The sequence below is a fragment of the Fringilla coelebs genome (assembly GCF_963513975.1).
Source record: "Fringilla coelebs genome assembly, chromosome: 4".
NCBI lineage: Eukaryota > Metazoa > Chordata > Aves > Passeriformes > Fringillidae > Fringilla > Fringilla coelebs.
In genome coordinates, this window is record NC_140032.1 from 9,943,189 (window position 1) to 9,968,119 (window position 24,931).

At 43.2% G+C, this 24,931-nt stretch overlaps 2 protein-coding genes across 2 annotated transcripts; both read right to left on the reverse strand.

Moving 5' to 3' along the window:
* Positions 1-7,291: 7,291 nt before the first annotated feature.
* Positions 7,292-17,034, reverse strand: LRPAP1 (LDL receptor related protein associated protein 1). Its single transcript, XM_084204775.1, has 8 exons — positions 16,852-17,034; positions 12,508-12,652; positions 12,049-12,173; positions 10,640-10,760; positions 10,002-10,160; positions 9,378-9,460; positions 8,310-8,486; positions 7,292-7,999 (listed from the first exon to the last, which is right to left on the reverse strand). Exons 1-8 carry the CDS (start codon positions 17,029-17,031, stop codon positions 7,934-7,936), a joined length of 1,056 nt encoding a protein of 351 aa, XP_084060901.1. The 5' UTR covers positions 17,032-17,034; the 3' UTR covers positions 7,292-7,933.
* A 2,788-nt stretch (positions 17,035-19,822) lies between these two features.
* On the reverse strand, positions 19,823-20,714 carry LOC311153217 (C-C motif chemokine 3-like). The gene is made up of 3 exons (XM_084204870.1): positions 20,548-20,714; positions 20,203-20,311; positions 19,823-20,022 (listed from the first exon to the last, which is right to left on the reverse strand). The coding sequence occupies exons 1-3, from the start codon at positions 20,654-20,656 to the stop codon at positions 19,929-19,931; spliced, it is 312 nt and encodes a 103-aa protein (XP_084060996.1). The 5' UTR covers positions 20,657-20,714; the 3' UTR covers positions 19,823-19,928.
* Between the last annotated feature and the right edge of the window lie 4,217 nt (positions 20,715-24,931).

Here is a 24,931-nt window from a genome sequence, read left to right on the forward strand (position 1 = left end):
ACATTTTTATGTCACCTTCTCTTTGGGAAGATCCTCAGCTCTCATTTTACCAGTCATACAAACAATGTTCTACAATCTAAGTTGAAAGGAAATGTTAATTTAATCTCATACAGCAATTAGAACAAGCAAAGAAGAGTAAGGCTGGGAGAGTTAAAAGTAATTAACAGGAATTTTTGTAAGGAGCAGATCTGCACCAAACACAGCACAGACAGCTGGGCAAAAGAGGTGAATGTGTGTTCAGCTTTGGTACAGCCTTATCTTGAGTGATGCGTGCAGTGCTTGGCCTCACAATTTAGGAAGCAAGGACAGGTCCCTGAATGTGTCCAGAGAAAACAAAGCTGGTGAAAGGGATGGGAGTGCTCTGAGGGGAGGCTGAGGGCTCTGGATTTGTGTTTGGAGCAAAAGAGGCTGAGGGGTGACCTTATTGCTCTCTGCAGCTTCCTTAGGGGAAGCAGAGAAGAAAGTGCTGAGCTCTTCTTGCTGGTTATCCAGAGATAGGAAGTGCAGGAATGGTTCAAAACTGCACCACAGAAGGTTTAGATTGGACTTTGGGAAGCATTTCTTTACCAAGAAGCTGGTCAAACATTGGAATAGGCTTCCCAGAGAGCTGATTCTTATCCTAGCCTGGCAGTGCTTAAAAGGCATTTGGAAAATACCCTTATTAACGAGCTTTAACTTTTGGTCTGCCCTGAATTGGTCAGGCAGGGGGATTACTTAGTTGATACTGCTTCTTCCCAATTAAAATATTCTATTCTATTCTATTCTATTCTATTCTATTCTATTCTATTCTATTCTATTCTATTCTATTCTATTCTATTCTCATCCCAAAGATGACAGGCTTCAGAGTAGCCTCACTCTGAGTAATATCAGTTGGTTATTGATAAATCAACTATCAATTTTTTCTGAAAGGCTGGGATATAAGTGACAGGAAAGTACATGTAATCTTGACCTGGATTCTGATACAAGAAATAGCTTTGTAAGACTGTGAGCAGGTTTAGGAACGCTCAGCTGACATGTGAACTTTGAATTTAATAAAAACTTGAGGGTGAGTGAACTTTAAAACTTATATACTTTCAAATGCTTGCCTGCATCAGGGCATCTAGAAATAATTCAAATTTATTATCCCACTGTATACACAGAGGCGTATGTAACATCACCATTTTACTGAAATAATACATGTCAACTTATTTGAGGAATATGCAGTAGGGGGGGTGGGATCAGAAAGCAGATTTAGCATGACAGTAATTTTTCTCTACATTATATGGTTGTGAAATCCTTAAAAAGAATAATAAATAAATAAAAAAGCCCTAGCATCTGCTATTGTATAAGTTAAATTTTACTCATCTGTGGGCTGAGCTGGCAATTTATGGATAGTCCATATACAGAAAATAGAGCTGATTAGATGTTCAGAAAGGAACCTGCTCTTTGGATACTGGAGTTTTGTTATGTAATGAATCACTCAGATCCATCTTCCCCCACGTCTCTGCTACATTTGGAGGATGTACCCCATGGCCTGCCTTTGGCTGCTCCTTTTACTGCCAACAGCCAGCAGTACTGGACACCAATTGGGAAGCACAGGAAAATGTCTGGGAATTTGAGGAAGTAGGTAGGTGTCAGCAGAGAACCAGAAAGCAGCAGCTGTCCTTTGCCAGCACTGGCAGGAGGGCAGCACAAGGTGTGTGTGTAAAGAGCAAAGTGCTGTGAAACAGAGAGCACTGTAACCTGAAAGGAGGGTGCCCCTAATTCTGTGTTTAGCTGCACCAGTGCCATTTACAGCGGCTGGGGTGTTTGGTAGAGATGGATCAGGTCTGCTAAAAGCCCAGGACCTGATCTTGGATTTGGTGTCTCTGTGCTTTCTATAGTGCATCACAGAACTGTGACAGTAGTGACCATAAGTGATCAAAGTGACCAGAAGTGATAGCTGTGGAATGCCTCTCCTGCAGTGACAGCCCCGGGTGTGCTGCTTTGGAGCTCTGCAGACAGCAAATACCATGAGAACATTTAACAAGCTTAGAGCCTCTCATTGCTGTTGCTCTGTGTGGGGAATTGTCAAGGTGCAAATTACATCTTGCAGCTGGCCACATCTGCAGCATGGCCCGTGATGGGAGCCCTGTCCCTCTGTCCGTCAGCACAGAGCTTGCCCTGAGCACTGCAGGGAGAGACAGAACTGGAAAACAGAAACCTGATGGCCAAGCAGCAACACTGCCCATGTGAAGATGCCAAACTAACTGCACCCTGCTCTGCCTCTGCTCTAAGTGGTCAAAGCTGAACAGGGTGAGTTGCTCTGATCCTAGGTTGGAAGGAGCTGATGAAAATTAATGGTTTTTTCATGGGATGCTTGTGGCCAAACAGGGTCACTCCTGTTCCTTCTGTAATCCCAGACACATACTGTGGCAGCACTTTGAACTGGAATTCTGACTGTCCTATTTGGTTACATTGGCTGTTTTGGTCTTTCAAAAGAACTAGTACAGCTGTTTGTACATGTGGCATTAAAATGAGAAGAAAAAAAATTCCTAAGAACATCTCTGGAAAATCATGTTCTCATCCTGAATTAATAATAATGAATAAAAACTTTGTTTTGCAGTTCTGCAAGAATGAGGGTCAATTTGTGCAAGCCTGATTGGTGGCAAGGCTTTAAGTGACACCAGCAAACTGAGGCTAATGCAAACATTGTTTAAGACATATCCATCCCAGACATAAACGTGAAACCCAGAACTTGGATCTGAAATGGTTGGAAAATGGACTCTTTCCCCTCTGAAGGACCATTTAGTTAATGGTTTTGGTTCAGATGTCTTCTTGAATTAGAAACTGAAATTTGAATTTTGGACTAAAGGACCCAATGCCAGGTACTGTAAATTATTGGTTTTCATATGGGAGTTTCCAGTTCTCAGTGTGTTTATTCTTAAAATAGTGTAGCTCCCTTCTCTCTTTAAAGTGCTTGGAAAATTACAACTGTAGAACACTAAACAGCATTTTATTTTAGTAGGAGGTTTATTTCAAAGTGATTCAACACTCACTTTGCCTATAGAAACTGGCAGTTTTAAATTACAGTAGACCAGTTATTGAGAGGCAAACCTGGAGACTGAATTGGTTTTTTTATTAAAATGGACAGCTTTTGTGATAAATTAATGCATCAGTGAAGGAACAAAGTTCAATATTGATCATTAATATCTGTGTACTGTTTCTGATTTAGGAGAGTGCTCTTTTGTTGAGTCATGGGATAATATAACATTTGAACATTAGGGTATAAAAGTGCTTTAAAGGCTATAGGTAAAAGCACTTGGGTTGCAATTGTTGCTGTACCAAATATGGCTCAACTTGAAATAATTACTATGGAGGAAAACTTATGAATTTATTTTGGCTCTACTGGACAGACTTTATGAATGCTTCCATTTAATGCCTGTAGATACTAGTAAAAGAATTCCATGCAGTCTTTTTTTGTAGATGAATATCCTGCTTCTCAATAGGTGCTAGGTGAATAGACTGAAATACATATTAACTGTAAGATCTGTTTGGAAATGTTGGTTCTGGGATTTAGCAGCACTTTGTTAAAGCATATAATGCATCCAGAAAATGCACCACCCAGCTCTCAGTTACAAAGGTAGGTCTATTTGTGTTAAAAGCAACAATCTATTCTATTTATTGACTTAAATTACTTTATTTATTCTATTCTCATTAAATGCTACGGAATGAAAAAATATATTTAAGATATATTTTAGAACTTCCTGTGTAGTACTTACTGGTAAATGTTACAGCCAAGATCAGCTGTTGAGGCAGCACTTCTGGAAGCTTAGGTGGTTTCTGTGTCTCTTGCTTTTTACCTTAATCTGCATTAAGCCTGGCTTGAGGGAACCCCACAGGGAGAGCTGGACACACAGCAAGCAGGAGAGCCCAGGCAAGGATCCTGCTCCCACCAGCTCCTGAGCACAGGGATCCCCACCTGCAGAAACAAGATCTGAAAAGGCAGATGCCACTTCACCTGACAAAATGTAAATGATCTCTATTGGTGAATTTAAATATTCCTGCTCTTGCCAGATCTATCATTCATCAGGATCCCATGGGAGGGGAGAGGGGAAATTATTGCAGCAATAAATCTGCTACAGTGCTGTTCCTTATTTGTCTTGGTAGAATGATGCCACCTTAGCTGCTCTACCAACATGTAGGATGTGCTTTTTTTAAGAAAGGCTTGGTTATTTTTGTTGCATTTAATGACTTATGTATTTATTTCCCTCACCTTTCCACCCCCCCACTTTTTAACAAATAAAATCTGTCCTACATGAAGTCACTGACATGTTTACTTAAATTGAAGTTCTTTTCAGGGCAGAATTTGACTGACTATAGAATATTAAATGGTCTGATTTTTCTTCCTAAGAAATGCAGTTCTTTTCTCCTTTTTTTGTTCCTGCTTTTGTATTTCAAATTGTTTCTCAGAGTGGTTTAAATACTTGTTAATTTGAAAAATTACAGAAGGATCAGCTAGAACATCTATTAAGGAACAGAAGATTCAACCACTGTATAAAAGTGCTAGTTCTTTGCTTTTCAGATGCCTCTTCCATGTGACCTATGAACCCCATTATTCACCTCTTACAGGGTACAGCACTGTAGGTAAATCTCATTTATACCTTTTTTCTTGGCTCTGAATTTTTGTTGCTATTCACAGAAACATAGGAGCAGTGACTCAAGTTATTTTTTAATCTTTAATATCTCAAACACTACCCACACTTGTTATTTTGACCATATGAACACTTTGGAGGATTAAAACTGGAACAATGAACTGAATTGTAAATACATTGTAGCATTCACATTCTGGGAAAAAAAATCCCTTTGCCCAGGATTTTTCTCCTGGGAAACGGAGAAACCTCAGAGAAAAAGAAAACAATTCTTATCTCATTTGCTTCTCCTGTGTTGTGCTCCTGTGGAATGTGTTTGGAGATTGTTCACCCACAGGTGATTGTTCCTTTGGACTCTGCTGGGAGTTGTTTTCACTCTTTGGCCAATTGGGGCCAAGCTGTGTTGGGACTCTGGAGAGAGTCACGAGTTTTCATTATGATCTTTTTAGCATTCAGTAAGTATCTTTTCTGTATTCTTTAGTATAGTAGAGTATTCTTTAATATAATATAGTATCATAAAGTAATAAATTAGCCTTCTGAGAACATGGAGTCAGATTCATAATTTCTCCTGGCTGTGGGGGTCCCTGCAGATACAATAATACATTGATGCGTGTGAGGTGCAGACCACAGAAACTAGAGTGGAATCAGACTTCACACCCCCCTAGGCTGTCCCAAATCTTAAAAGGCAGGGAAAGCCCTGAGGAGCCTCAACAGGAACAGACTATTGCTCGTGCTTTCCCTTATGCTGTTGTACTCTAACTCAGCCACGGGGGGAAGCTGCGTGCAAGGGCAGCAACAGCCTTTTTATTTTGTTCTCCTCCAGGTTTGTGTGCCCAGTCTTTGGGCCTGATGATTCATTAACAGCTCTGCAACTGAAATGGTGACTCTGCTGACCCCAGTCTCCAACCTTTGCCTCTGATGAGCTGAGACTTGTTCCCAGTTTTATATTACTGTGACATGTAAGTATTTTGTCAGCCTCTTGTACTTTGCAGCACCTGCCAAGCACTCTCTCTGCTTGAGCCCACCTGGCCTTTGAGCCCAATTACTGTCATGCTGTGGTAGATAAAGACACAGCAGAGCCACTGCCTGCTTCAGCCACTGCCTCTTTAAAGCCTCTGCTGCAGCACCTCTGCACTTGTTCAGTAACTGATCAGACCCTGGTTATTCATTCCATGAATACAGCACCTTCTGCTGTTGCAGACTTCCTCAGAAATTCTTGAATAAGCATATTCTACTTCAGGTAGACACTGGAATGAAACCCAGCTGTGTGCTGTGCCCTCCCGTGTGGAGCACACAGCTGCTGTGCCTGCCTTCAGTGCAGGCTGGGATGTGCTGCTTTCCCGTGGGCAGCACACCTCCCTGAGCAGCAGGATCTGAGCTCTGTGCAAGCTGCTCCATTCCCACCACCCTGCCAGGACTGCCCAGCAGCAGGGGCTCAGTGCTTTGTGTAGCTCCTCTCCTCTGCATGTGCATTTACTGCATATGTCCAAATTCTTCACCCAGGGGCCTTGCTGTGGGACCCCCCACACCCAGGCTACAGCCACCAAACTGACCGGCAGCTCACAGATTTAGTTCTCACCCAGCCAAAGGGGACACTGAAGGACATAGTGAAGTCTCTGCTTTCTAACATAATATATATTACATTTCTGTCCTGCATTCACAGGGAATTGATGTAGACAAACATGTAAGATAATACAGCTACTGCTCTGATACAGAAGCTGAACAACCCTTAAAGCCATAGGCTGGGGAAAAAATAAATATGTAGCCTTTGAGAAAAAAAAACCAAAGCATTTTTCTCATAAATGGCTTGTAGCTATTTTTGGATTTACTTCTTTTAGTTTGCTAACCAAAGGTATACCATAAACTACATGAACAGAGCTGTCTCTAAGGAGACTGCTAATATTAGTGGTGGCTTCTTATTGTGATGGACGATTCTCTGCAATATAAATAACCCTTAGCTTACATTAAATTAAAAAAGTAAAAAAAGAAAAAGAGTTTAGCTTTAAAGAAAATCTCAAAGTAAGACTGCAACCAGTTTTGGTTCAGATCACTTGCACATGAAGATACAGTTTTTAAGTAAAGAATCATGTTACTTTTAAGCCATGTTGACCCAGGATGAGTGGCCTATTCTGACTGAATGGGTCTCTTCAGTATTTCTCATGGAACAAGCAGGGAGAGCAAGGCTTGAGGACAGCTGCCTGGTCCAGCACACCTCAGCCCTGCCATCTGTGAGGGACAGAGCTCCTCAACCAAGCAGCTGTAATGATTCACCCACACTGGACCTGGCCTTGGCCTCGTTCCTGGAACAGTTTCATTTGAAACTTTCATTTGAAATAAAAGGTCAGCATTGTTATTATGGACAATTTTAATCCAGGTGCCTGATGTGTGCCAAACTTCTGACCAGAAAAATCAGGTCTTGAAAGGAGAAGCGACAGTAATCTTTACTGGAGATTGCACTGGAATATACACTCAGAGATAAGCTGCTTTAGAAATCTTTCTGCCTATTCAGAACATAGAAACACATCCTTGTGGTGCAAAACTACCCCTCCTCTCTTAAAACCAATGTGTGAATGAACATTACAGGAATTAGCAACATGCCCAAAAAACAGGTCTAGTTACTTCTCACTATATGAAAGGGAAGGTGAAAAAAAAAAGCCTCACCAGTATCTTGTTTTGATTTTTTAATGACGAAGTGTAGCAAAACCAAAGCAACCATGAACAAGATAATTGTACACACACATGTTAGTCAGTAACTAAACTGTGCAAATTGACCTCAGTACTTGTTCCCTTGTAACTCTTCCTCCCCCTCTCACATGAAAGATTCATATACAGTGCAGCAGTGCAGCTCTGAGCCACTGCTCAAAGTCTGTAAAAATATTTTTGTAACCTTAAGTAGGAAATGTAATAGGCCAAGGATTGAAATAAAGACGTTTCTGGCCTCTGTTTAACCTTCCTGTACCTCAGTGTTTGCTTTCATTGATCAGAATACCTTACCTGATTATAAGATTAGTATTTTTTTACTAGCAGCAATCCTTTGAGAGTTTGCATATTTTTTTTCCTTTAGACAAAACTGATTATTTCAAAGGCTGCTACTTGATTCAGAAGTAAGATTTTTATGATCCAAGATGGCAACCTAAATACTTAATCATTTAATTTTACAGTGCAAATACAAAATTTGTAATTAAGTAGACAAAAAAAAATTCTTACAGGACACATCTATTCAATCCTTACTACTTCAGGAGAACTCCTTGGTAAGCCCTGTTCAAAAAACCACATCAGCTGCTTTGTGTTAACAGACTGATCCCATGAAGCAGAACAAATTCTTATAGTTCATTGTGTTGAAGACCCTGAGAGATCCTGCTGGATAAGTCTTGCAAGTGCTTCTTTACCTATCAGGAAAACAAAACACACAAAACAAATTTCAGGAAGACAATAAATTATCAATGTAGTAATATATTCAGATTTTGCTAGGAGTATTTGTAACAACAGAAAGAGCAGAGAGCAGGAAGATTTCAGGCCTTTTTAGGTCTATAAGAACAATTACGTGTATGCTGTACTAAACATGGAGAACAGATGTGTCTTGAACTCCCCTTCTGGAAGTCATTCAGCTTGCATGAAAAATCAGCACTGGATAATCTACTTCCCCTCTGCTACTGAGTTAAACTTTCAACATGTATGTAACACTGGATTGATACAGACCTTATATCCTAGCTCTTTTGTCTTTTCTTGCAGCATGGCATATTTCTCTTTGTTTCTGTTCAGATGATCCTTGTCTCCAGTTTCCTCTACATGCTTCAGTTTCTGGTGTGAAATCTCTAATTGTTTCTGGTAATGATGGTGCTTTTCAATTTTTGCTTCGAAATGTTTCAGCTCCTCCTAAGATAGCAAATACACACAGCTTCAGAGGAGTTGCTTTCCAAGCCTTCCTTTCTCTTGCCAAGACACTCCTAATGATACTTCACTAAGTCAGACACAGAAAGCTTTTTCAGTTTCCTGCTTCTTAAAAATGTCTGGACAATCCATTACCATCACCACCAGACTGCTGATTTTGAAAGCAGTGCTGAAAACGACCCACTGCAGAGTCCTCAAAAGGAGCCTGTGGGTGGCTGTGAGGTGCTACAAGATGAGAGCAGTGAGCACTAAGCAAAAATTTAGGCATAAGAACAGCAGAATGAGGGGAAAGAGACAAATTTTTAGAAAAGTCAGTTTTTAAAATCTGATAAACAGGCAGAGTCAGATTAAAAAAAAATCTTTTCTTTATACAACTTGAATTGAATAAAAGTGGTATGAACTACACAGGAATGAATTTCTATATTATTTCATTGAAAAGCAGTCCTTATCACAATAGTTTTATGTCAGCTCAACACAGCTCCAACATGGGAAGTTAACAGTACAGGAGATGGGCATGAGAGAGAAATGGCTGGGTATACAGATTACAGTGCTTCCCAAGGACATAATTAACACATCGGGTAAGAGGGGTAAATCTGGTGCCTTGGCAACAAAGAAGCAGGACCTGATCTTTCAAAGATTCAAAATATGCAACAGTTGTTTCGAGAAGATTCAGAATTTTCATTCTGCTGATTATAACAGAACCAGCATATGATTGGTTACAAACATGTCTATAAATTTGAAGCATTAAAAAGGCAGGATGACTTTTTTATGGTGTCTGGAAGGTAATACAGAAGGGCTGCAATCAGAGTAACATCAAGTGTTTCTTCATGTGGCAAAATATCTTTCTGCAACAGAGGTCATAGGAATTCTACTTACTCGAAAAGATTCAAGTTCTTTCTCAGTGAAATTAGCTGATTTGGCCATGTCCCACAAATCAATCACTCTTGGTTCTTCAAATTCTAAACAAACACATATAACAAAATGAAAATCTGGACACAATGCTTTTAATGCCCGACTTCTATAAAGATGAAGAGATGCTTTCTCACATACATATAGTCATTAAATTAGGAACAGAGACATTAAGCACTGCATTTCTAATAGATCTATTTAGATGAAAAGGGAGAAGTATCCAAGTACTGGATAAAACTAGATACTAGTACTAGGTAAAACAAGTAGGTTTTCAAAAGCAAAAAAACCCAAACCTGAGGAACTGGATAAAGGCATTGCTTGCCCTGCATGCTGCCTCATTTACTTGCCCTCCTGGGGCAATATCCCTTCTCATGGGGACATGGAAGACAGAACTATCCTCTTAACACACTGACTGTATCCTTTCATTAGGCTTCCAGTGTTTGGTTCTAAACAGGACTGGCTGGCTCTATCTCTTCAGCCCACTATGGTACACAACACACTGTGATACTGAGACTATGCCCTTGCCCACTGATTTTAACTTTTTAAAAATGAAATGAATCCCAAAGAAGCACAAACCCCGCTGTATCATACCACTGGTTGTGTCATATCCCTGGTGACTGACTTTACGCAAACGTTCAAACCCCTGATTGATGCTCCTTAACTTCTCCTTGAGTTCTCTGTGTTTGTTGTGCAAGATTTCCTCTTTCACCAGGTTCTCCTCAGATGGATTGATAACATTCTTGTGGATATCTGTTGAAGAATGATAAGTATTATTGATTGTGGGCCAAATTTTGATAGCTCAAAAACTCCAAAAAATCTCCCAAATCTGAGGTGAATAAAAAATGCTAAGTTCTTAGGATTTAAGTTGAATGCAAATAAAGCTGGTGAGATAAAACATGTATTTTCTGCAGACTTTTAAACTGCATTTTGCAGCAGTGGATTTATTGCTTGCTGTGTAATTTCCTGTAAACTACAATGGCCCTGATGGCATTTTCCCTGCATGAAATGAAGGCAGAATCAGAAAACTGAAATGGCAACAGTTTCATTAGTTGGCAAGAATTTTGGCAGCTAATGCAGAACTAAACCCAGGAAGTATCTGAAAATGCCAGCATCTGTAAGTGGTTCTGACAGAAATGTGAGGAGTTTCAAAGAAATTTGGAAGTGATGGAAACAATGGGCAGAGAAAAGAGATGTACTGGTCTTGAAACACCAGAGAAATGTTCAGGCACCTTCTGTTCTGCTCACAGTCTCCAGCAGAATATTGTATTCACGAATCTTTTCTTTGTGATGCTTAAATTCTCGCCAAAGCTTATCCAGCTCCTCATCAGAGAACTTCCCAGAGGTCTTGGCCTGAAAGAAACATGAGCTCATTAGGCTTTCCAGGCCAAGTGCTCTAAGTGCCCTCAACTGCCAGAACGTCTTCCCACTTCTCACCACATTTAGAAAATTATTAAGTGCAGCTTTTCTTTAGATCTTTTGTTTTAATTCTCTTAATATTTGTATGTGGTCAGGATTTAGATGTTGATGGATAAGATGCCTTTAATCATGTCAAAAGAAGTTTGCTTCAGACTTATAAAGCTGGACTTGCTATGGATTACCCAGTGAAAAGTGTCTGGCATTTCTGTTCCATGGAAAACAATTTAATACAGAAATAAGGGCCATGGAGCTCCACAGACAACTGTAAGGGAATCATTTGCATGAGGGATGCAGCCTGATATTAAACACACTCTTTACTGCATCTTAGTCTACTGGCATGTGAAGATTTTATCACTGCTCTGCATTTGCCCTCTAACCATTAAAGAAGCACTGCTCACACAGTTGGGGCACTACCCACAAATCTGGTGGGATACTTGCTGCAATGCCTAATCAAAAATGAATGTTTTTGAAACCTATCCAGACCTATCAATTTTTTTTTGCTTAGGGAATATTTCTCCTATTGCACTTTTCTGTTCCCCAAAGCAAAGGACAACATGTTCCTTGCCAAAGCTGTACCTAGTTACAGTAACCCAGCAAATCTTTTTTTCTGCTTTACTATCACTGCACTAGACTCACGGGAGAATTCTTTAGATTTACCTGACTAGTTGCTTCTTAAAATTTGAATTATTTAATTTCTGAAGATTATGGCTTTGCCAGTTTTAACTGCCCAAATTTGACAGTTCATCTCCCACTTTTTATGCATGAATGCAAATCCTGGAAATTTTCAGTTGAATACTAGGTTGAGAAAGCCCTTATTTAAAACCCTTCCTCACAATACATTTCAGATTAGACAGGCTACAAAATGGTTCTATTTTAAATACATCTTTTTAAAAACATCCACAAACAACAAGATGAAAACTGGGAAAAACACCATAGATATACTACTACACAGTGTGACAGTCACACTAAAGGAAGCCATGAACTCAGGTCTGTCTGACCTCAGGCCCCACCCTTCAGACTGATGTTGGTGTTTTATTTGCCAAAGACAACCTGCCACAGCTGGATGCAGGTGGGCTTCCCTCAGGGCACAAAGATGTGCGCTACAGAGCAAGGCAGCCTGGTCAGTACTTAACAAAAGAGTAGTAAAGCCATTAATTCCAAGTCTGAGTGCCCTCAGAAGACACAGCTAAGAGTTCAGTGAAGAAATACTGATCTTACTCACCTTGCTCCATAATTTTTCCAGTCTTGGATCATCTAGTGTGTCACTTTCTGTGCCATCTTTAATATAGTTGGTATCAACCAGCTGAGAGTCCTTCTTTCCATTCATTCCATATTTAGTCATAATGACTGCAAAGGAATAGAAGATACAGAAACATGAGAACCAACTATGGAAGTATGGAAGGTGAGAGATAGGCTGCATCTGTGACTTGCAGAGCTGGACTTGGCAGCTCATGGACAAGCTAACAGTTCAAGACACAGTGGTCCCAGGTTCAATGACCTCTTCTGAAATTATTGGGAGAAAAGGACTGTGTTAGGCTCCTGCAGCTCCCTACTGACCTGCAAAGAACTTGTGTGCTCATGTCCAGAAAGACAATCTGTTATTCAACAGTTTAAACACAAGTGTCTAACCATGTGTGTGTTATGCAAAGTTTAAACTCCTCCTTCCCAAGACAGCCCTTACCATTTAAGTTGCGTCTGAGCTTGGCTTCCTTTTCTCCATCTTCATCCAGCCCTTCAGCCTTCAGTTTTTTCCAGCTCAGCTCATCCTTTTCTTGTAGTTTTAGATCACTATGCAACTCTGCCAGTTTCACAGCAGAGAGATGGAGCTGACAAGAACACAGAAAGGTTTGTATTTAGTTATGTGGAGTCCCCTTTTGCTTCAGAGCTACCTCAGGTAGTACAGATACATAACAACCAGTATGGCACAGCAATTCTTCTCAAACGACATGCCATTGCCACCACACGTGCTTTCTTGTGGACCATCTTCCAACCATATAGTTACAGTGAGTTGAAAAACTTTATTGGTTAGTACAATTTTTCAGTCTTCCAGGTCACTGAGGATGGCCTTGCAGGTCAAAGAGCCACTTCATCAGCAATTTTTGCTGCGATCAAAATGAAAAAAAAAATTTCAGATAATTTCTTAACATGGTTTATGTGCATTAAAACATACAAACCCTAAAGGTATTCCTGTCCAACATACTAGAAAAAAAACAGGTAAAACACTGAGGCTGAAGAGAGAGAGAAAAAAATTAGTTTAAATGAATAATAGGTCAGCTTGAAATTTTGTAAGCTACAGAGAAAACAGGAATAATGATTAATATGCGGCTGGCTAAGCAGCACTGCTGTGAGTTGATCCTGAACTTCCAGATTTTAGCCACCTTAGTTATTCAATTTAAAACAAATAAATGTAACAAAGCATCTCAATACTTCCGAACCACTTTTTTTGTGTCTACGTGGTCAAAAACCAGATGGGGAGGTGAGAAGAAGCCCAGAGAAGAGAGGAGATAAAACCCCTCCAACTACTGCATGCCCAGCTCCTGGGAGCTCAGACCCAGCTTGAAACCACCTGGGCTCATCAGTCCTAGCACAAGTTTATCTATTTTATCATTAAAACCCACTTACTTACTTACTTCTCATAATTTCAGTTAGGAAGGAGTATGTTTAATAAATACAGACTCAGAACTCAGTATTGTTTTTAAACATCTGAACCATACTGAAATGATTCAGCCATTCCTTTGTGTGTCAGTAAGTTATTTTAAAGTAACTAGGAAAAGTGTAATTCCTTTAGGCTAATGCACTTCCTATTGACAAGAATTCAGGAAACTATCCACATTATTGTTTATGCTTCCATCGTAGGCTGTCCTATTAATTAATCTTGTGCCACTGCACACAATTGTTTTGATTTTTAAACTATTTTTTTTCTCTGCATTTTGCACTTGGCTTACTGAAATTACTAAAATCTAGAGCAGTTAGAATCACAGGTAAATATACTACTCATAGAACACATTACAACTTCTGATCCCTCTAATACTGAAGCAAAGGAGTGTCCCTGTTGTGTCATTTACCATCTGCTTTTGGGGAACTGCTTTACAGAAACAAAGCACTTAGAAGTAACCACTTTATTTATGGTTCTTAGTAGGTGCTGAGTAAAAGAAAAACCTTAATCATGTACTTATTTACTTTTCTGGTGCAGGATGACCTGGACAGCCCAAGTGTCACTGCTGCAGTGGCACCAAGAATCATTTTCCTCAGAAAGAACTGTGCCCTGAAGCTTCAAGACTGAGTGAAAGGTTTGCTACAAATTGTGAATGGAATGACCAAACATCTTGATAGTTATTTAGTTACTCTAATATTAGTCAGCATTCAGGTAGCTTGGACATCATATGTAGTTGGGCTGAGGAAATACAGGAATAAATAGCCAGGCATAATTACATAAGAAGTAATTTAGCTCCTAAGTACTGCAAATATAATAAAATAAAATCTTTCATATGTGACCTTGTCACCAGAAACACACTACAGCATAAAAGATTACACAGTGCAGTATATCTTAAAGCCCCTCTGCAGTTAGTGCAATCCCATAAACACATACAGCTTTCTGTTTTCTAGAAGTTATAGATAAGAATATCAGAACTTCTAAACATAAAGTCTGGAGGGAACTACATTAAGCCCCCTATTCCTTAAGAGAAAAAAAAGATTCTATTCAAATTTCTCCCAATTAGAGCAATATTTTTCTAATTCTCATTATAATTTAGTAGGAAACTAAAGTCACTGTCCTTGTAAGCATTATAAATCCTTTGAAACCTTTTGGAAGCCCCTTGCCTGTCCCATTAATGTAATACAGAGTGAATACATAAGTTAATTTAAAGTACTCAGTTCAAGAACTACTTCCTGTAAGGTTATCCCACATTGGACCCAGAGTACACCAGGTAAAAAATGTCAGTGGTAAGACTCCTCATCACTTTACTAACATCACTCACATGCTGGAATAACTAACTAGAAGCAGAAGTGAAAAGTTTAATGATTACATAACCAAGCAACAAGGTCCTTAAACTCATTCCTTATTCCTCATTCCTTATGCTGCCTGGACATTAACGTCCAAGACAGGTACCTGGCAATTCTGGGAATGAGTGCTGGAAACTTGAACGCTGCAACAATTACATCATTTGCTGTTGGGCTGGCTGCAATCATTACCTGCAACATCCTTACCTACCCTCTTGCCTCCAAGAGGAAAGTGCTCTTTTCTATAAATTTACTATTTATGAAAAGAGATTCTGGAGAAAGATCAACCAGTCCCTGCCCCTCACCCTCAGGGAAACAAGAAGAAAATCTGACTTGCCAGCTCCTGGTCCCACTAAGTAACATTTTGGGGCTTTTTTAAGGACTGCTCCTCCAGCTGTGTGTTGCAATGCTAAATTGCAGTATCAGACTTTTATGTCAAAACAAAGAAGTTCCCTGTTTTCAGTAGTTTCTCTATCACTACCAAAATAAAGGAATGAAGACTTCTGCATTGATACATGGAAGTATTTCAAAGCAGATGTAACACACAGGCAAAGTTTTCCTCCTATTTTATATATTGCCCAGACATACTGAAAAATCAGTTTATAAAACACATGCTGGATGACAGTTGTACTCAACAGTGAAATTCGGATGGTGGCAAATTTAGTTCAAGTAGGTTTTGCATCTCTAAAATCCAGCTCATACATATAGAATTTACTAAGCCTTAGTTCCTTACTGACAGAGTTAATCCATTTTATATTTTAGCATCCTAACACAGATGATGTAAAGCACCTCAAGTTTTAATTCCAGAAGAGCCAGGTATAAACATGAGAAAAGACTGTAATTGGAAAGGTGAGAGGTAACTGACATTAGTATCATTACAGATTATTTCTAGCCTCAGTGTTGGGTTTTTTTCACCGGTCAATTCAACAGCTGAGGTTTCATCAACACACTTTCCTATGCCCCAGTCTATCCTTCTCCCATTTAGGAAAGGAGTCATTTTGATACCTTCCTTTAGCACACTGGGAGGCAGCACTATGGCAGGTTTCTAGTTTTTGGCTGAATCCAGGGATGCCCTACCTCCAATTCAATAACTCAGGCTATTCAGAATACAGAAGATCCAAAATTAATGTTAACTATATTTCATTGCCTGAAAGAATTGAAACTTTGCCAGTCATCGCCCTAATTTCCACAGTCCACAATACTCAGGGGGTATCTGCAGTGCATTCTTCTCCTCCCACTGCTTTTTACTTATAAGTAAATATTTACTTTTTATATAATAAATAAGTAAAATTTACTTTTTACTTATAAGTAAATATTTCCCTTGTAATGAAATAATTTTACTGTATTTTTACTTTAATTAAACATTTTTTGTAGTCCACTGTGAGAGAAACTCAAGTACTGTTTTGACTGTCAAAATTAAAGCTCTCATCTGGGAATGGTGAAACCCATTTGCTGGTCTTATTCCATTTGTCTACATCACTTGTCGTGAATGTAAGCGACACAACCACCAGGGTGGAAGCTTCCTCTTCTCCTGCAGTGAACTTCTGCCCTGTGCCAGGCAGGATCCGAGGACAGACGAGAGCATCACAGTCCTGAACAGCACGGCTAAAGCTTTCAACCAGAGAGCAGGAGCCAAGCGCACATCCTACCCGGCACCACGGGGGCTTCCCTCTCTCTCCCACTGCCTGGGCATGCGGATTAGCTGCTGCATTATCCGCGGGCAGGTGAACACCTCGCAGGGCCCGGACACACATCCCCGGTCCCGGGACAAGGCCGCTCCCCGCCGCCGGCACAGCGCCCGCAGCGGGGCTGAGCGGAGCGCTCGCTGCGTGACGCTCGGGGACAGCCGTGCCCGAGAACAGAACAAAAGCCACCGCAGCCCCGTGGCCAGACAGCCTCGGCCTCTCCTCACACACAGGTGCCGCTCCTCGCCATCTCCCTGACGGGGAATGAGTGGCTGAAGCGGCCGGGCCCGACCTCGGAGCCCCCTCCGAGCACCGCCATCGCCCCGCGCCGCCCCACTCACCCGCTGCGCCTTCTCCCAGATCTGGTTCAGCCTCACCACCCGGAACTCCCCGGCCTCCCGTCGCTTGCCGTCGGCGGCCGCCAGCCCCTCGTTGGCCTCCCGGGAGTACTTGCTGGCCTGGCCGGCGGCAGCCAGGAGCAGCGCGGCGGCGAGGGCCGGCAGCGCCCGCACAGCCGCCATGTCGCGCCGCGCGGAGAACTACAACTCCCGGGATGCCGTGCGGGAGCCGCGTGCCGCCCCCGGCTGGGGACGGGAGGTCGGGCTGGCCGAGCTGGGGCAAGGCCGGAAATGCAGAGCGTGCTCCGGGTGTGGGGAGCGTGAGGGGAGCTGGGTGGGGGCTGTTTGTCTTCGTGCCATTCTCCTCATTCTCCTCAGTGCTTCCTTCACAAAATATGCTGAATATGGCATGTTTTATTAGTAGTTCCCCCCCCCCCCCCCTTCCCCCAAACACTCGGTGTTGATGTCAGCTGTGCGGGAACAAGGGGACACAGTGGGTTCGAACACCGCTACTTTAATCAAACAAAGTTTTCAGATATTAGCACAATGTCCGAGAGTACACAGATAAAGAGGAGGCAGCTCGAGGAATGGAAGGCAAGAGTGGGGACGGGTTTCCCGTTGGCGGTGGCAGAGAAGAGCAGCTGTGCCCGGGCCAGCCCAGAGGGATGGACGGTGGGGATGGACGGTGGTGCGGGCAGAAGGAGGGCTCTGAGAAATGCACGGACGCCTCGGCCGGGTCTGTGAAAAATGCGTATTTTATGATCGGCTTTTCACAAATATTAAAATGAATATTTTATGTGTTACGTTAGAAAGTTGTGCTGTATTTTCTTAAGTAGTATGTTAAATATTGTTTTAGGTTATAACAGAAGGTTAAAATACAAATATGCTATCTAAGATACTTTTTCTAAAGAAAGGACTCACGGCAAGATAGCAGCCACAGGACACCTAAATCTTTCAGAGAAAAAGAATTTATTTCTCCCTCATCAGAAGAAACTTTCTTCTTCCTGCCTCGCTCAGCCCTGAAGACGCCGTTAGGATTAAGAGGGAGAAGCTGACACTGACCGGATAGAATCCTGTGTTTGAATGGAATTTATGGATCATGTATGAGGTGTATGATTATGCAACAGGCTATTGTTTTTAAGGGTTAATCCTCTGTTAATGGGGGTCCTTTTTCGGGCTTATTTTCCCCAGAAAAGTTACCTGGACTGTCTGTAACTCTTTATTCTTATTGTCTTGTATTGTCCTAATCTCAATTGTTCAAATTTTTATTGCTCTAATTACATTACTGTTTTTATAACCATTTTATTACTATTAAACTGTTAAAATTTTAAAAATAAGAGATTGGCGTTTTTCACAGGTTGTTCTCCAGGGCTGCAGTGTGGGAATGGCTCTGGGCTCCGTGGTGTGTGCTCAGAGGGCAGCTCTTGGTCCTGATGGTGCCAGCCTCCTACCTCAGTGTGTCCTGCTCAAGGAGCCAGCCAAAGGGTGCAGTGGTCAACAGGCACTTTTGGGAGGAGATTAAGTCAAGCTGTATTAAGGAAAAAGACTCCCATGATGCTGTGAAAATGCACAGTATTTAATCCAGGGTTGGTGTATTTATAAGAACCAATAGATTTCCTAAACTGTAGTGAGATTTATGAAAACAGTGCGCCAGGGAGGATTTTTACTGGACTGTAATTTCTGCCTTGTAAGTAATATAAAAGTCTTGTGTTTTCTCTTTAAATTTTTCCTAAATCAGAGATTTTCAGTGTTATTAACCTAGAAGCTGTTGCTATAAGAGTGAATTGCAGAAGTGGCTAAAAGCATTGCACTATACATTGCATTGAAGAGCAGTTGAAGCAAGCTTTGAAGTGCAGCAAACTGATGATGCAGAAAGAAGTCCATCAGCCTTGCCCAAATTTTGTGCAGCTCTACACATCAATTTTAGGATTTAGAGCTTCTTTTAGTCTCATTATTACAGTGTATATATGTATTCCTGAGTAATTTTGGAATATGTGGTTCTATCTTGTCTGTCATTTGAAATACTGATTAAGTTTTCAGGCTCTCTGCAAATAAATTCAACTTCTATGCTCTGTAAACTCCAACAGGTTCCAAATCTTCTCGTATTGAGTGTACCTGTGCACAGCTTTATGCATTTGTTTGAGTTTTTGAGCTACACTAAAAAGTTTTACAAATAGGGGCTGCAGCACCATTCTTTTGCTTATGTTGGCTTGTTGGATGTCATTCTCCAGTGCCCTTACCTCTGTGACCTTGAGTGAGCAGTTTTGGTATAATTCTGTGTGTCCTGGCCCAAGTAGAAGTGGTGCAGGGCAGAGTGTGGCCCAGGGGCAGAGCTGGTGTCACCTGCAGAGATGTCCCACTCGTGTCCCCAGCACTGGGCAGTGGCCTGAGGACAGAGGTGGTGGGGACAATGCTGCCTGCTCCTGTCTGCTCCTCTGGCAGCACTGTGGCACTGAGTGTGAATTTGGGAACAACAGCACCCAGGAGCACCAGGACTCAGCTCCAGCACTGCACGGGGCTGCAGTGTAGGAGGGGGCTAGGAGGGGATGTGTCAGGCAGTCAAAGACTGTCCTGATCCTCTAGTCTTTGGGGAAAGTGTGTCCAAGAGCTGGTTGCAGATGCCCAGCAGGGCTGCCTGGCCCAGGGGGTTTGTTACTGTGCTGTGTGGAGAGGGCCCCAGGAAATGGATGAGATGCCAGTGCCACCCCTCTGGGTGGGTCTGGGTCATGCTGGGATGCAGGAGCTGAGTCCAGGCTGTGGAGAGGGCAGTACTGTGGGAGCTGTCATGGGGCCACTCTGCACAGTGGGTAGCAGTGAAACCAGGGAGTGGGGAGGGCAAGAAGCTCCCCATGGGTCTCTTCTGTCATTCTGGGGCTCCTGCAGAGACTTCAGAGACACCCAAAGGATTTGACAAGCCAAACATTTTACTGAAGCATTTATGCAAAAGCAAAGTTTAGTTAAACAAGTGTATGCCAATTGTAATAAATTTTCCTGTTGAAGAAGGATGCAGCTCAAGCACTCTTATTGCAGTCTCGTGGTGGGGGCTGAGCCCACTGCCCTGGAGCAGCAGCAGGGAGGAGTCACTGCTCCTGAAGCTCCAAGTCCTCCAGGTATTTCTGCACCCAGTCAGCGCTGGGGTCTGCACACATCTCCCTCCCCTTCCTGGTGACCAGGCTGTTGGGAAAACCAGTGTTGAGGCACCCAGACAGGGCATCAGGGTGCTTTTGCTAGGTGCTGCTGGTAGCACCCTGGTTGTCCCTGTCCATGGCCTTCCCCATCCTGGACAACCTTGGACACCCTTGGGGCACTTCCCTGGCTGGTGCACCCTGGACCCCAGCAATGTTGGATACTTACACCACAGCTGGCATTGAGCAGAAGCTGCTGGTCATGTAGGCAGAGCTGATTATTCTGCGTGGAATTGGAAATAAAAGGTAGTTGAAGCAGCAGGTGATGATTTTGATTTCTGTGAGGGAAGAAAGGTGGGCCCAGTAAGACCCCACACTGCAGCAGAGGCTCTGCCAGTGGCTTCCAGGAGATTTGCCATCACCTGTGCTGTGTGCTCAGGGAACACCCCTGAAAACCTCAATCTCTGAGGCTTAGTCCCTGCACTGGTGATGACCATCGGCTCCCAGCCTTCTCCATAGACAGGAGGGTTTAATCAGTGGGGATGGGGCTCTCTCCTGGGGAAGGAGAACCTACCGTTCTTCTTGGAAAGTGGAGCATTCCTGGACATGCTGAGATCAGCCTCAGCCAGGGAGCAGATGGCCACAAGGAGCAGAACAGCCAGGGCAGCTGCCAGGACCCTCATGGTGCTGGGAAGGCTGAGAGAGCCACGAGTGAGGCTGGAGCTGGGGTGTCTGCAGGGCTGTCCTCTGCACAAGAGCTCTTGCTCCTGCTGATCTCCTTTTATACCCCCAGCACTGGGTGGGCACAGGGTTTCAAGGAAGAAAATAAGTGTATTTTCACAGGAAAATTATGTGAGGCAAATAAACTGCAGAAAGGGAAGTGCCAGCCACAGGGCTGTGATTTTCATATTCAAGAGAGAACAAGTCTTATGAGGAGCAGCTGAAGGAGCTGGGTTTGTGTTTGGGATGGTCACAACACAAAGCAGCACACTCAATTTTCAGAAGGCTTCAAACCTGTTTTTATTATAGCATGCTTTTTATACATTCTTACAAAACTCTAAGTTTACTCATTGGTCACAAAAGACAAACAAGGTGCTTATTGGAATAGTTGCAGTTGGAGTTTTCTCTTATTTATCCTTCTTTGTTACTTGGTTTCTACCTCAGCGACCTTGGTAGAAAATTCTTTCAGGGGTAAACATGGATCCTCTTATCAAATTTCTCTCTGGCTCACAGAAGTTGCTGTAAAACCTCTTCCACAGGTTTCTTTGATGGTAGAAGAGGAGGCCTTCCTGAGGGGGACCTTCCTGCTCTCTGCAACTTTTTGAAAGGAGGGCTGTAGTGAGGTGGAGGTTGCTCACTTCTCCCAGGTAACAAGGACAAGACAAAATGGCTTCACATTGAATCAGGGCATGTTATGAAAATGTTCTTTTCTGGAAGGGTTGTCAAGCACTGGAACAGGCTGCCCAGGGAAGTGGTGGAGTCACCATCCCTAAGCACAGTTAAAAGACGTGTAGATGTAGTGCTTAGGGACCTAGTTTGGTGGTGAGCTTTGTAATGCTGGGTTAACAGTTGGACTTGATGATCTTAAAGGTCTTTTCCAACATAAATGATCCTACAATTTGTTTCTGAGAACTTGATGGTACTGCAGGGCCTGAGGGAACACAAGCTGGGCTGGAGCTGGGGTGGCTGCAGGGGTTTCCTCTTCACAATGCTCAGTCCCTGCTGCTACTTCCCTCCTATTCACCCAGAGTTTCAAGGAGAGGAAATGAGTGCATCATGACAGGGATATTATGCCAGGATTTCCCAGTTTTGCTGAGCTGGAAACATCAAGGAAACCACAGAAGGGGAAGTGCTTGTGACAGATCTGCAGCTTTCAAATTCCGTTTGAGTCTCTGGTGGAAATGGCCAGAGCCCAAACCCCCAAACACAAGCCCTGCTACTGCTGCAATGACCCATTGGTTGAGAGCCAGGGTGGGACGTGAACTTTGCTGACCAGAGTTCTGAGGAGAACCAGAACAAGGCTAGAAACTAGAAAAGAAGGAGGAAGTAGGAAGTTTCATAGCTTGCTTTCTGAGTGTGCCCTATTGAATTAACAGGCTGCCCCAGTGAGGGGAGAGAGTGATGCATCTGACTCCATCTTATCAGAAGCCTAATTAATTACTTTATTATACCCTATTATTCTATCCTATATTACATTATATTACATTACATCTAAACTGTATCTGCCAAGCACTCGACTCTGCACAAACTGCACAGAATCTCGTGACTGTCACCTGACAGTACCAACACACACACAAACACTTGGCCCTGGCAGGCCAAGGAAACTGTTCCAGATTGCAAGGCAAGATGTATTCTATTACCATCTGTATGGCAGTTGTCTTTTGTCAAGTGGGCAATGCTCCTTATCTCTCTCTCTCTGAGTGATCACAATCACTCCTCCCTCGGGAGAGGACTCTGCTGATAACAGGCTGTTGAATGTCAGTGCCTGGCTGATAAGAACTATAACATCCCATTGTGAGATGCTCTGCCCAGAGGGAGGAGTCAAGCATTCCTACCCAGGTATAATCTGGAGGTTCTGGCACACCAGCACGGCTTCTCCAATGGATTCCCCAGAGGAACAGCAGCTGCCTCTTCTTCCACAGGATCTTGGGAGGAAGGATACACCCTTTTCTACAGGACCCCTGCTCCAGCAGAACCACCCCTGACACTCCGAGAGGACTGCAGCCACATTTCCAATTGGACTGCTACCAACACCCTGACCCACAGAGTGTCAGGTTCTGTTCTGACGCTGTCAGTGTTGTTCTAGTGTATTGCATGGTTTATCTTACCCTTTTATTTTTCTTCCCTGTTAAAGATCTGTTATTTCCTGCTCCCATATTTTTTGCCTGAGAGCCCCTTAATTTAAAATTTATAGCAATTTGGAGGGGTGGGGAGGGTTTACATTCTCCATTTCAGGGGAGGCTCCTGCCTTCCTTAGCAGACTCCTGTCTTTCCAAACCAAGACAGAAACAAACACCATCTCTTTGGGTGGACAATCTCCATATTGCATTCTACTTTTTCACAAACACAGGCACAGCAAATAAGAATTGTTTTTCCTTTCTCTGAGGTTCAGAGAATGTGAAACCCAGAAATATTCTTGGGAAGAATTGTGCCTTGCTTTCCTCTGTGAAGAGAAATGGGGCGACAGTGCACTGCTGTGGTCTTTAGGAATTGATTATATCCTACCTTTGTCAAGCAAGAATTTTGCTGTAGTGGTGTGTTTGAGGTGCCCCCCAGCTGGCAGGTGCAGCCCCTAAGGGGATGGCACAGAGGCAGCTGGTGTCAGTGCCACACTGCCCCAGGGAGCCTGGTTACCCCTTTCCCCTGCTCGTGGGCTCTCTGGCTAGTGAGAGCCACTAGCCACAGGAACCACTGAGAACATCATGTACCCTCTCAAAACACCTAATTTCTGCAGAAATTAGCCTTTTTGGATTAATGAGGGTCCAGTGGGTGGTTTGCACCTGGCTACCAGAGCATCCCTGGCCTGTGCCCTGCCAGACAGGGGGCATGAAGACCCCTAACCTCACCTTCTGTGCCAGCTGAGTCCTGCTGGCTATCAGGGAACAGTTTAGAATCCCTCTTCATAGGTCCCTGCCTGGCTCAACTTGCTGGCCTGGTACTGCAGGTGGGGAAAAGAGGGCTGGGGGCCGTGGAGTGTCAGCCCCTCTGGGAACTCACCAATCCATTCTTGTGGACACTGAGCCTGTCCTGCTGGCACAGGGGCGTTGCTGTCAGCTCGCTGGCACAGCCGGACCAGTGCCTGCAGACAGCACCACTGTCACCCCCAGAACTGTGCTGGAGTTCCAGGGGGGTTTATACCAGGAACTGCATGAGGGAGAGGACAGAGCATCTTCCAGAGTTCAGGGGCTTCTCCTTGCACAGTGGGGCACCAGCTAAAATCTGCCCTGGCAGGTGCTCAGGGGCATGTTCTGCACTCACCTTTCTTCCTGGGGACCTGATACTTCATTTTTGTGGGGCAGGGGTGCACAGGAGTATCCCACCTGCTGCTCTGGCAACATCCACATGGACTCCACATGGACTTGGGGGTCTTGTCAATGGGGATGGGGCTGACTTCTGGGAAGGGAGAGCATACCTGGCTTCTGGGAGGACTCAGCAATGCTGGGATCACATAGATAGGCCTCAGATGGGGAAATGATGAGAAAATAAGGGCATCATAATGGGGAAATATAAGTGCATCATAACAAAGACATTGTCAGGGATACCCAGATTTGCTGAGCTGGTGAAGGCAAGGAAACCACAGAAGGGGAAGCACCAGCCACCCTGTTGTGACTTTCAGATTCCATTTGGTTCCTGGCATGGACTGGCCAGAACCGAAACCTGCCAAGAGCCAGGCTGGTGCATGCACCTCTACAAGAAGAGCTCCAAAGAAAATCAGGGCAAGACTGGCAAAGGGAAAAAAAGGAGGAAGCAGCAGTTTTATCCATCACTACTCCCTGATTAAGAGTCCCTCTCCAGCTCTCTTTCAGGGCTTCTCTAGGCACTGGAAGCTGCTCTAAGGTCCCCCAAAACCCTGTTCTTCTCCAAGCTGAACAAACTGAACTCACTCAGCAGTGAGTTACAGCCTGGTCTTGTGAAGAGCCACAAAGGCACCTTAACACTGTGTGTAATCCTACTGGCTCTACTTGCCCCTGTAGGGTTTTTTTGTATTTTGGATTAGGTATTAATAGTGTGAAGGTATTTTGGCCCTATACAGATACAGGCTCATTCTTGACAAACTCTCCTGGGTTAATGTTGGGAATTGATAGCACAGGAGCTGTACAAATTAAGATGGCTTTGGAGATGCCTCGTTGTCTTTATTTGGCGACACAAAACATTCTCTGTGCCTGGCATCCATCTCTCTGTATGGTTTTTTAAACAAGGAAGGAACCTATTTCTCCTTTTCATTTCTTTTAGTAATA